General features: G+C 43.4%; 1 protein-coding gene across 1 annotated transcript; it reads right to left on the reverse strand.

The window, feature by feature from the left end:
- Positions 1–861: 861 nt before the first annotated feature.
- On the reverse strand, positions 862–10202 carry LOC101990095 (disks large homolog 5-like). Its single transcript, XM_026789534.1, has 6 exons — positions 10144–10202; positions 9546–9761; positions 8167–8310; positions 3748–3982; positions 2485–2600; positions 862–1348 (listed from the first exon to the last, which is right to left on the reverse strand). Exons 1-6 carry the CDS (start codon positions 10200–10202, stop codon positions 1186–1188), a joined length of 933 nt encoding a protein of 310 aa, XP_026645335.1. The 3' UTR covers positions 862–1185.
- Positions 10203–12997: the final 2795 nt, after the last annotated feature.

Raw genomic sequence — 12997 nt, forward strand, 5'->3', positions numbered from 1 at the left:
TGCTTTCAAATGGTGCCAATCATCTGCAAAATGGGACCCAGTGCCCTCTTCTGGTCTTTTAGGGAATTGCACCCATGTGGGTCACAGGTAACCTACCCATTCACACAAAATAAGAATAATAAGCTTAAAAAGAAAAGTACACCAACTACGTGTTCAAAGCTAACAGCCTCTGTAAAAATTTATTTCCCAAGTGACTTGGGAGGTTATTATCTGTGTTGTGTGCTTATGACTATGCTGTATTGCAAGAAAAACAGAGGCAGAAAGCTCTGGCTAGATTTATTTTATAGTCTCATGATGAATGCTTTTATTGCCTGAGAGGCTATATAGTAACAAATATGTATTTCCCAATAATTTGGTCCTTATGACCAATTCATGAAAGTGTATTCATGGAGTATCATACTTTACAGTTAGCTAAAACATGTCAGCATGAATACAGTATGGAAAGTATGTATGTACGGAACAAACCACCCAAGACATTAATCCCCTGTATTTCCCTATCTGGTTGGGAACTCACTATGTAGCCCATGATGCCTAGATCTTGCAGAAATTTACCTGTGCCTGTGAGTTCCGGGTTATAGGAGTGTGAAACCATACCTGACTAAAGAAGATGGGCTTATGTGTGAAGAGTTGAAATTGCTTTTTTTAATTTATAAAAACACATTTTTCTCAAAGGAGGATTTAAAAAAGCAGTCAAAATAAACAGTGAAAAGTCTTAGCAAATTATGAAAAACAAGAACGAGAACAAATAACATCAAAATAGCAAAACCAAAACCTAAACAACCAAAAACAAAAACCTAAACAAAAATTGAAGAAAATGAAGCTAAGCAGCATTGTCTTGCTGCAGGTTGAACAGCACAGACCTACAACCTGTGGCTTGCCTTGGAGACACAGTAGGAAGACAGTCACCAATTGTTACAACATTGTCAAGATGCATACAGTGATTTTTCTTTGGTGCTTTGCATGTCCCCTCCTCCCCAAGGGTGAGGTATTTTCCCTCTTCTGAGTTCATAGCCACAGAGGGGCATCCGTTTCTGAGGAGGCCTAGATCCTAGGAGGGAGAATGACATGTTGTCCATGACTTCCCTTGGCTTCCTCAGTTCTTACTAAAGCGTTGCCAAGAATGAATGTGTGTCAAGGCCCAGAAGCAGCTATGCTGGGTCACTGGCTAGGCATAATCGGGGCCTATTACACAAAAGATGCTAAACTTGAGGAAGAAAATACATCCCCGGAATTCAGTAGCTGCTGGGAATGGGGGGCAACAGATGGCTCTTGCTGTACCAGCTCCTTCCGCAGTTGGTTCTCATCCTGGGCTGTGGCCTGTTCAAGCTCAGCCTGAAGATTTTTGAACCTGGGAGAGGAAAGCAGTTAAGACACAGGTCAGGAGGGGACATGCTGCATCAACTGTCTAGCTAACACCTCCCACCACCTCATGTGCCCTGGACAATCAACATTGATTTTTGGACCAGTATCATGTTTGTATCTCCAAAGAAAGAGCATCACAGAGTAGCTGGACCTAGAATTTTTCAGCCCTAAAAACATGTCATATCTTAAACTGAGTGTATATAATGTCCTTTCTACTAGAAAATTTAGGACAAAATCCTACAGTTCAGGGAAATAATTTTGTATATACCAATAGGATATTAATATGATAACCAGCAGTATATAAAAATACACTTGTTATTGATGATGAGTTACTGATCAAGCACTTCATTCTATTGATAGCCATAATACAGTGTTTCTATTTGGGCAGCTGAACATGGCCATGAGGCTAGCTCAGTCAAGGAGGTACATTGAACATGACCAACATGCACTATAGTGTTTCCCATACTGGTGCAGCATTTCCTGAAATGTGTGCCTGAGAACACTGACCCTGCCAGGACTCTGGGATGAAACAGAAACTTGTGATTTCCTCAGGACTAGAGCTGGGAATCTGCATCCTGGCTCTTATTGGGAGTCTGGCACAGCACACTCAGAGAAGGTTCGGAGCTGCATGGGTCATCCTGCAGCTGAGGTATCTGCTGGTCATCCTGGAAAGTCTTTCACCTACTCTATCCAGAGAATGCTTTGCACAGGAAATAGATAATTGTTGCAGAGATCAGTGTTCAAAGGTGGGAATCCTTTCTTCACATGGAATTTTCCTAAATAAAAATGTTATTTCAGCAAGGTGTGGTGGTGCACACCTCTAAATCCCATCACTTGAGAGCCTGAAGCAGGCAGATTTCTGCCAGCTCAAGAAACTCCTGCTCAGAACATAGAGAGCTCAGAAGGAAGAAAGGGAGACTCAGTTCTACAGACACACTGAACATCAGATGCATTGCTTTCTAAAGAGAAGTTCTTGTTGACTGAACCAGCACAATTCTCTAAGGTTTTCTTTCCCTGGTTCTGGCTGGGAACTGTATATGTGAGCAGACCTGTAAAAGACAGAGATCCCAGGTAAAGGGGACCCACTTGACTCTACCTCAACCTCAAAAGCCTGGTTGCTACCTCATCTGGGAGACCTCAAAATCATGCTGCAGCTTTTCTGCCAAGTCCTTTTCCTGCGTGACCATTTCCTTCTGCTTCTGCAGGAACTGAAGGCTTTCCTCCAATCTCTTGAACTCCTGTTCATTAGAAGATTGTTTTCTTACTGGAGGGTTACAGTCATACAGATCTAAGCACATCAAAAGAATCTGAACAGCTTGCTGATCAGCCAGGGAGACTAAACAGTATAAGCATCCTGGGGACTAAGAAACCCTGATTCTAGTTAGAGACTGACCAGAAACACAATGGTCTCCTTTAGCCAATTGCACACATGCATGATGTACCAGAACACCCTCAAACATACACTACACCACACACACACACACACACACACACACACACACACACACACACACAGAGAGAGAGAGAGAGAGAGAGAGAGAGAGAGAGAGAGAGAGAGAGAGACAGAACCCCAGGAGAAATAATAAACATGGCAGATGAATACTTCAGTTTAGACGAACCATGCCAGCTCTTTCAGAAGAGCCTCACAACTCATTCCTTGGGGAGGAATACTTTTGGGGGAAATATGATTTGTTTGTCCAGATTAGGTTGAGTTTGTTAAAAAAATTCTTCCCCTGAAGGCCCAAATCTCCCACCTTCTACCACCATCTTATCAGAAGCCCCCAGCTGATCATCCAATAACCACAGAGTATTTACTGCTGGATTGGAGAACTGTGCAGCACCTCCCACAGAAAACAGGGCTGACAAGCTGCTACTCATGCTTCTGTCACTGTCAACCAGGAGTTGGGCAAAGTGAAGAAACAATATTGGGATGCAGGAAGTAAGAAGAAGACTGCAGGCCACAAGTCCATGACTGTGAGAAGCACTGGGTTGGCGCTTGCACGGGGTCTCCTCCTTGAAAACTGCCTCTAACCTGTGATGTCTCGTGAGCTCTGCTGAGCAAATGAGCCCCAGGACCCAGAGCTCACTCACTCAAAGCTCTGTGCACATGTAGGTTCTTGACCTTTCTCCTTCACTGGACTGCAGCTTCAAGCAGAGTATCAAGGATGGCCTGCCCAAAACTCAGTTTCTCTTAAGAGGTTAACTTCCCAGAAGTACTTGTGCGTGGACACTGAAATGAACACCTGGGTAGTGTGAGTGGGTCGCTGGGTGAGAGCATGAATGATTAAGGTGATGGGTGAAAGCACAGGTGGGTGGATGGGCAGCGAGGCAGTCAAATGGGCAAATGGTGCCAGACCTTAGCCTGACTTACTTGCCTGCCCCTACCTCTTGTTGCTGGGTTTTGAGGTCACTGGTCTTTTCTTCTTGGTCATTACAAATCACATTCATGTCCTTCAAGTGATGCTTCAGCAGGGCCCAATCATCCAGCAGTTTCTTTTTCTCCTGCTTCAGTATGACAACCTTCTTCTTCAGCTGAGTCTTTTCCATCAGGAGCTGACTGTGCAGACCACTGGAGACACACTCTGCATAGTAAGTCCCTGCTAGCCTCCTCCTGTAACCCCTGCATCCAGGAAAAAGCACCCCAAAAGGCTTTATGTTTTATGGGAGACATAGCCAAGAGTCTGATATAGACATGACAGCTACATTCAGAAAGCCAAAATGAGGGAACAGCTGATACCAGAAAGTGTCAAACTACTAAGAAAAACCAAAACATCACAAAGGATCCACATTTCTACAATAGAAAGGAGTCCCCCAACTATCCTTACCTGTCTGTAGTAATGGCAAAACATCAGCATGTAGTGGGCAAATACCCTCCAAAGGAAGACAGGAGACCCATGGTGAGTATGGTCTATCTACAGTTTCCACAGACACCTGATCAGTAAACCCTGAGCCTGAGCTTCAGACAGCAAAGGCTGCCTGTCATTCCCCTCACAGTGCAAATCCTTTTTCTATCTAGAAGCTCCTGAGGCCACAGGACAATGCTAGCAAGGGTTAACAGTCTCTTTCACACATGGCAATACTGAGTCTAAGAGACACAAGTCTAAGAGCTGCATGGTGAGGCTGCCGGATAAGAAGCTGAAAGGGCCGAGGCAGCAGACTCCACAGGAGCAAGACTGAGCCAGCGACCTAGACCAGAGCAGACCTGAGACAGCAAACTTCACAGGAGCAGGTACAGGGGAGCAACCACTGAGGGAACGGGCCAGAGTCAGAGACCTCTGTGGGTCCAGGCATGAGTCTGGGACCTACAAGGGTGTAGGCAGGATCTAATGACCTCTGCGGATCAGGGCATGAGTCTGTGACCTTCAAGGAAGTAGACCTGAGCCAGGACCCCTACAGGTCCAGACGTGAGTCTGGGACCTTGAGGGAGCAGGCCTGAGCCAGGACTTATGCAGATCTGGGAACACCTGAGACTGGGAGTGGATCCAGGACAGTGACATTTACGGAAACAGGTCTGAGCCGGCAACCTAGGCCAGAACTGGCCTGAGACAGTGAACTCCACAGGACCTCCAGAAACATGGAGTGACAAATGAGGTGACTGGAACCGTAGCACTGACTGCACCATGAGGACCAACCTTCTGAGCCTTGGATCCACTGGCAGCTGGAAGATTAATCACCAGAGTCACAGACAGCCCCAACTACACCAATCAGAGGAAAAGATGAGTAGACAAGGAAAGAACAAACGCAACACTACAAAGAGCAACACGACACCAGTAAAATCTAGTGACCCTAAACAGCAAGACTTAAACAAACAAATGTAGATGAAGCAGAAGAAAAGGACCTAAAAATAACTTCAGGAGAATGTTTGAGGCCCTTAAAGAGGAAATGAGAAATTCCCTCAAAGAAATGGAAAAAAAAGAAAAACAAAAAAAAATTTGGAAGACAAAAAATCCCTTAAAGAAAAAGAAGAAAAAGCAATAAAACTTAAAAAAGGTATTCAAGACTTAAAAACTGAAATAGAGACAATAAAGAAAACACAAGCTGAGGGAATTATAGAAACAGAAATCATGAGAAAATCATCAGGAACCACAAATTCAAGCATAAACAGAAGAATATAAGAGATAGAGAATATCAAGCACTGAAGATACAATAGAGAAAATAGACTCATCAAATAAAACATTAAATCTAACAAAAGTTTAACCAAAATATCCAAGAAATAAAGGACACCATGAAATGACTAAGCCTAAGAATAATAGGTATAGAAGAAGTTCAACTCAAAAGCACAAAAAATATATTTAACAAAATCATAGAAAAAAAACATTCCCAACCTAAAGAAAGATATTCCTATGAAGATAGAAGAAGCTTACAGAACACAAAATAGACTGGATAAAAAAAAAGTCCCTTTTCCACATGGTAATCAAAACACTAAACATAGAGAATAAAGAAAGAATATTGAGAGCTGAAAAGGAAAAAGTTCAAGTAACTTATAAAGGGAAACCTATCAGAATTACACCTGACTTCTCAATGGAAACCATGAAAGCCAGAAGGTCTTGGCTAGATTGCTGCAGACACTAAGAGACCATGGATGCAAGCCCAGACTACTATACCCAGCAAAGCTTTATTTCACCATAGAAGGACAAAACAAGATATTCCATGACAAAACCAGATTTAACCAATACCTAGCCACAAACCCAGCCCTCCACAAAATACTAGGAGGAAAACTCCAACCCAAGGAAATTGGCTACATCAAAAAAACCAAACCAAACCAAAACAAAAAACACAGACAATTGATGGTCTCATAGCAGCAAATCCCAAAAAAAAAAAAAAAAGAGAAAAACACACAAATTAACATCACCAACAATGAAAACTAAATTAACAGGAGATAGCAACCACTGGTCATTAATATCCCTTAATGTAAATGGACTCAACTGACCTATAAAAAGGCACAGGCTAACAGATTGGATATGAAAGCAAAACCCATCCTTCTTCTACATATAAGAAACACACCTCAACCTCAAAGACAGACATCGCATCAGAGTAAATGGACCTAAGAAACAAGATGGTTTAGCTATCCTAATATCTAACAAAATAGACTTCAAGTTAAAATCAGTCATAAGAGACAAAGAAGGACATTTCATATTAGTCACAGGAAAAACCCATCAAGAGAAAATCTCAGTACTGAACATCTATGCCCCAAATACAAGGGCACCCTCATATGCAAAAGAAACACTTCTAAACAATCCTGTACAATAAAAGAACTTCTGGAGGCATCACAATCCCTGACTTCAAAATCTACTACAGAGCTACAGTACTGAAAACAGCCTGGTATTGGCATAAAAACAGAGAGGAGGACCAATGGAACTAAATCGAAGAGCCAGATATTAATCCGCACACCTACAAACACATGATTTTTGACAAAGAAGCAAAAAAATATCTAATGTAAAAAAGAAAGCATATTTAACAACTGGTGCTGGCATAATTAAATATCAACATGTAGAAGAATGAAAATACATCCATATCTACCACTATGCACAAAACTCATGTTCAAATGGATCAAAGACCTCAATATAAAACCAACTACACTGAACCTCATAGAAGAGAAAGTGGGAAGTACACTTGAACGCATTGGCACAGGAGACCACTTTCTAAATATAATCCCAGCAGCACAGACTGAGAGAAACAATTAATAAATGGGAATCCTGAAACTGAGAAGCTTCTGTAAAGCAAAGGACACAGTCAACAAGACAAAACGACAGCCTACAGAATGGGAAAAGATCTTCACTAACCCCACATCAGACAGAGGTCTGATCTCCAAAATATACAAAGAACTCAAGAAATTGTTTATCAAAAGAATGAATAACTCAATAAAAAATGGAGTACAGACCTAAACAGAGAATTCTCAACAGAGGAAGCTAAAATGGCTGAAAGACACTTAAGGAAATGCTCGATATCCTTAGCCATCAGAGAAACGCAAATCAAAACAACTCTGAGATTCCATCTTACACCTGTAAGAATGACCAAGATCAAAAACACTGATGACAATTTATGCTGGAGAGGTTGTGGGGAAAAGGGAACAATTCTGCATTGTGGTGGGAATGCAAGATGTATAACCCCTTTGGATGTCAGTGTGGCGATTTCTCAGAAAATTAGGAAACAACCTTCCTCAAGACCCAGTAATACCACTTTTGGGTATATATCCAAAGGATGCTCAATCGTGCCACAAGGACATGTGCTCAGCTATGTTCACAGCAGCATTGTTTGTCATAGTCAGAATCTGGAAACAACCTAAATGGCCTCAACCGAAGAATGGATAAGGAAAATGTGGTACATTTACACAATGGACTACTATGTAGCAGAGAAAAATAACGACATCTTGAAATTTGCAGGCAAATGGATGAACTAAAAAACATCATATTGAGTGAGGTAACCCAGACCCAGAAAAACAATTATCATATGTACTCACTCATAAGTGGTTTTAAAACATAAAGCAAAGAAATCACAATCCCAGAAAACTTAGACAACAATGAGGAACCTAAGAGAGTCATACATGGATCTAATCTACATGGAAGTAGAAAAAGACAAGATCTCCTGAGTAAAGTGGGAGCATGGGGACCTTGGCAGAGGGTTGAAGGGAAGGGGAGAGGCAGGGAGGGTAGCAGTGAAAAATGTATAGCCCAATAAAATCAATTAAAAAAGGAAAAAAAAAGAGAGTTGGGGATGCTCAATCCAGAGAAAAGTAAAGGCATACATGGTCATTCCACAATTTTTGGGGTCCATGTCACCATGGGCACTTACCTGGGCACTTACGGATAGAATATTGTCTCCTTTCTCAGCTCACTGAACTTCTTTGATGCTTTGGTGAAATCAATCTCCAAGGTGTTCAGTTCTGACATTATCTCTGTATGATCCAATTTTAGCTCTTCATAGGAATTATTTGACTTGTAGTATGGCCTAGAAAGAGGAAAAAAGAATCTTGTGAACAGATGCCTCAAGGATCAAGGGAATTCAAGTTGTGTCCTGGTCTACCACAGCCCAGTGGGTGCCACATTCTGGTTACTATGTCCTTGGACCTCCTTGTGCTATTAGACTTGTTATCTTTTCCCTAGGTCAGCTGAGGTTTGGAGATGGGGATTTCTGTGATTGCATGAATTTACTGAGTGTTACTAGAGGTTCAGTGTAGCTCTTGGTGTTACCAGGGTCTATGCCACAAGTCTTGGCACACCAAATATTGTAATGACGTTTCTCCCATTTCAGAATAGCGATTCTAGGTCTTGGGTGACTACTATTGAACAGTTAGACAAAACACCTATTTCTGGGGTTGAGGCCCAAGAGCAGGACAGTGATACAAACTTCTCCAAGGGATTCCTAGGGGCCATGAAGGTGAGTATGTAGGGTAATAGAAATACTGCTTAAAGTGGGGTTCCCTGCCCTCAGACTAGCAACAGTTGGAAACTGGGGCTGGCAAATTCTCTTGTCTCCTTACAGACCTGAAAATGCATGTGCACACACAGACACACAGACACACACACAGAGGCACACACAAAGACACACACAAACACAAACAAACACCTGAGGGTATATATATGTGTATATATATATATACAGAGAGAGAGAGAGAGAGAGGGAGGGAGGGAGGGAGGGAGGACACACATTTACGTGCTAAAGAAATTTACGGAGCAGTATTGTCTAAGATTATAAGGCCCAAAACTAGAGAAGGGAGGGAGGGAGGGAGGACACACATTTACGTGCTAAAGAAATTTACGGAGCAGTATTGTCTAAGATTATAAGGCCCAAAACTAGAGAGAAACTGATGAGTCCCAGGAACTTCCAGCACGCAGTCACTTTCCAGGCAAGTTCAAAGGCCACACACACTCACAGCAGTTTGTATCTCACACGAGCCCTCACCTATCAGGTCCTTTCCAAATGCCTGCTGGGAAGTACACATTCCTGCCTCAATCCCTGAGTCATGTGACTCAGACTGTGGGCTCTGGTTTTCATTTGGAGAAATCAGAATAGCCAGAGTCCCCATCTCCCTCCCTTCAAAGCTTCAGGTCTGCCTCTCCCCTGAGAAGAAGTTCAGACATGGGTCACACTGGAGGCCCAGCATCCGAGAACCCAAAACCTTGAAGGAAAAACAGTGAGGGTGACATTGCTGAAGGTCCCATAAAGACTGAAAGGATGAATACCTGTTGTCCACGGTTCCCTCGCTGATGAGGCTCAGGCAACCTTGCAGCTCATTTCTTTGGCTGCTCATCAGCTGCAGCTCCGTGGTCAGCCTCTCCTCTTCCTCACCCATCTGCTTCTTGGTGAGGAGCGCTGGGTGAGATTTGGGCTCCACAGCAGCATCTGTGGGTAGACAGAACACAAGTGAAATTGCAGAGGACAAGGCATAGAGGATGTACCTACCACCCAGAGGCCCAAACAGAAAGATCATGTCTGGAACCAAGTGAAAATCCAAATATGTTAGGCCAGGTTGAGATGCCTCTTCTGTGGATGCCAGCTCTCCCATCACTCTGTAGAGATGTGATTATGTCAGAATTCAGGGGTTTCCTCTGCCTCCACACAATGCTTCAGGTGAACACACAGACCACCTCTTCAGGCTTATTCACAGTGACACAGGATGCAACATGGCCCAGGGCCCTGAATCCTGCCTGTGGTTTCAGAAGCCAGGAGAAAAATGACAGCGTGCACAAGCACTCAGGTGTCTGAGGATCCCAGATCTGCTGCCTGGTCATTGCAGGCCGATGACTTTGGATCGAAAAGTCAGCAGACTCAACAAGTCACCTCGCCACACTGACAGTGCACAACACGGAAGCTGGCACGAAAGAGCCAACCTCTGCCATGGTCCCACGCCTCGGACAGTTGTTTGGTTACTCTATAGAACTGCTTGCCATCCCCAACTGTTGATCAGTGTCCTAAGGGGGCCTCTGTCAGAGACAGGTGGTCAGAGGAGTTCTGCTGTACAGCCTGAGGACATAATGTCTTGGCCAGAATCATTTTCTCCCCATGTGTCTAGTGTCAGACGGCCACTGAACCTAAAGGAAGCTACTGAGGTTGCAGTACAGTGAGGTCTGTCCTAAGCTGGGAACATATTTGTCCCTCCATGCCTCCTGCTGTTCTCCCCCTGTCCCCAAATTATATTTCCAAACCCCAATAAATGTAATAGCTAGATACTCCCAGCATAACGGCTTTGGCATGGGCAGCTCCTGATTTAGGGGATGGACAAACCAACATTCTGGAATTCTTGGCTTTCGGGAATTATGGTAAGCATGAAGTTCATTTGCATCTCAGAGGCTTCAGCTTCTCTGCCCTATTATTGGAACGGCCAGCTCAAGACCACCATGTCCTGGAAGCTCCCCGTCTAATGCTCAGGACTTACTGTTTCTACACCAAAACCATTTCTTTGATTCTTCTTTACTTTGAGACTGAAGGCCATTTTCCTTTTGCATCTCTCTGCTCTCTGGACATTCACCATTCTCTCTCCCAAGTACACTCCTCAGCCTTGATAACATCTTTAATGGCGTACCTTATAACTTAAGGAATAACCTACGTGTAGTTGGTGTTGCTAAACAGTAGTGACATCACAGGATTCCAAGAGCTGCCCAGGATTCAATAGAACGCCCAGAGAAGAGACTGCTGATGTCACAGGGGAATAGCCATTGCCACCCTTCAAATTAGGTTTCCTGAAATGACCAGAAGCCTATGTTCCCTTTCCAGGATCCTCTTTTGGAGCACAGGGGAAACTATTCAGTACCTCCTCCTTCCAAAGCTAGCATTCCCTTCCCGAGAAATGAGCTATACTTTCCAAATAGTGCCCAGGAATTTCTTATTTCTTCCTCAAAATCACTCTACTCATCAATACGAGCAATTAAAGATTCTGGAGAAGCCATGTTGGAGGAATGCAGATGAGGAAACATCACGTTCCTCAAGTACAAGTGTTGGAAACACATGCAGAACCTGCAGGGCTGCTTACAGTATGGTCTGTGCTTTAAGGTTACAGTTATAGAAACCATATTCTTAGATTTAGAAAATTGTCCCAGGATCCCTAAGCACATAGGGAATGCACCCATTAGGTTCCTGACAAAAGTGTGACGATCCAGTCGCAGAGGAAACTGAAATAGTGGCTCTACCAGGATAAAAGGCCTCAAGCTTAGTGGGATGCTCTCCTTGCTTCTCCAAAGACACCAAAGCAGGGTTAGTTACAGGCCTCTATGAATTACAGTGAGGTTCTGCTTCTTGGAAGAAAAGTAAGGGATAGTGGGAAAATAGCGAGACCAGCTGTAGATAAATCCCAGTTGGCAGAGCATGCCTAGTATGCTGCAAGTCCTGGGTTCAATGACTGGTGCTGCCCTCACTGACTTTTGTAGCTACACTTGTAATCTCAGCAATTGTGAAGTGGAGGCGGGATGATGTAAGCTCAATGTGAACCTGCAAAGCCAGTGTCAGGAGAGCTTGGGAGACATGAGGCCCTGTCTCAACCAATAAAACAGAAACATACCCTACCTCTAAGGCCTCATCTATTAATTGTTTCTAATAAAAAGAAATTTCCATTCTCACTAGCAGTCTTTCATCTTAGGGAGAGGTAGTGGTAGTTTAGATAGTCTTTCTTATCTAAGGACCTTAATCTTGCCTTTCCTTAGGTCTGCACAAAGACCAAATGAAAGTGGGTATGACCATCTGAACTAATACATAATATCCACTGCTGCTGGCATGGTACAATGCCTAGGACAAACTCATGTAACTAGTAGAAATGGAAAAGAAAACACAAACAAACAGTTGAGAGATGGCTCAGCAGTTTAAAGCACAGGCTGCTCTTCCAGAGGCTCTAAGTTCAATTACCAGCCACCACAGGGTGACTTGCAACCATCTCCATGGTCCTCTTCTAGAATAACAGCCTGTGCAGATATAGCACTCATATGCATAAAATAAAGACATCTTGAAAAACAAATAAGAACATAAATTTCATTTTGACCATATCCAGTTTTGACTTGAGTGACTTTCTAAAAGCCAATCACTGCTCAACATAGCAACCCTGCCCTCTTAACACCAGACACTGCCCTATTAACCAATCACAGGCATTCATGAGCTGTATTTCTACCCTGTAAAGTGCTGTCACTTGTATTGCTTTAATACAATGCTGATTGGCCAGTAGCCAGGCAAGAAGTATAGGGGAAGTGACCAGGCAGGAAGTATAGACAGGGCAATGAGAACAGGAGAATTCTGGGAAGAGGAAAGGCTGAGTCTACAGTCATCATTCAGACACAGAGGAAGCAAGATGAGAATGCCTCGCTGATAAAAGGTACCAAGCCACATGGTTAACACAGACAAGAATTATGGACTAACGTAAGATGTAAGAATTAATAAGAAGCCTGGACTAATAGGCAAAGAAACCTCTGTGAACATATAGGGACCACTGGTCCTCAAGAAACAAGCCAAGTAACAGCCAGCTGATGGCCTTGGATGGTTTGATGATCTCTTTGTCTACGACATACATGGTGATGTTCATGGAGGCTACTCCTGCAAAGTGGAACATCTTCAGGGTCAACTGGGTGCCTGGCTCACCAATGCTCTCTACACAGAGTGCACTCAGTGCACAGCCTGGCTCCATCTCTGCCCTAAAAGAAAAGGCCACAAAAGA

The sequence above is a fragment of the Microtus ochrogaster genome, unplaced genomic scaffold, assembly GCF_000317375.1.
Source record: "Microtus ochrogaster isolate Prairie Vole_2 unplaced genomic scaffold, MicOch1.0 UNK21, whole genome shotgun sequence".
Classification (NCBI taxonomy): Eukaryota; Metazoa; Chordata; class Mammalia; order Rodentia; family Cricetidae; genus Microtus; species Microtus ochrogaster.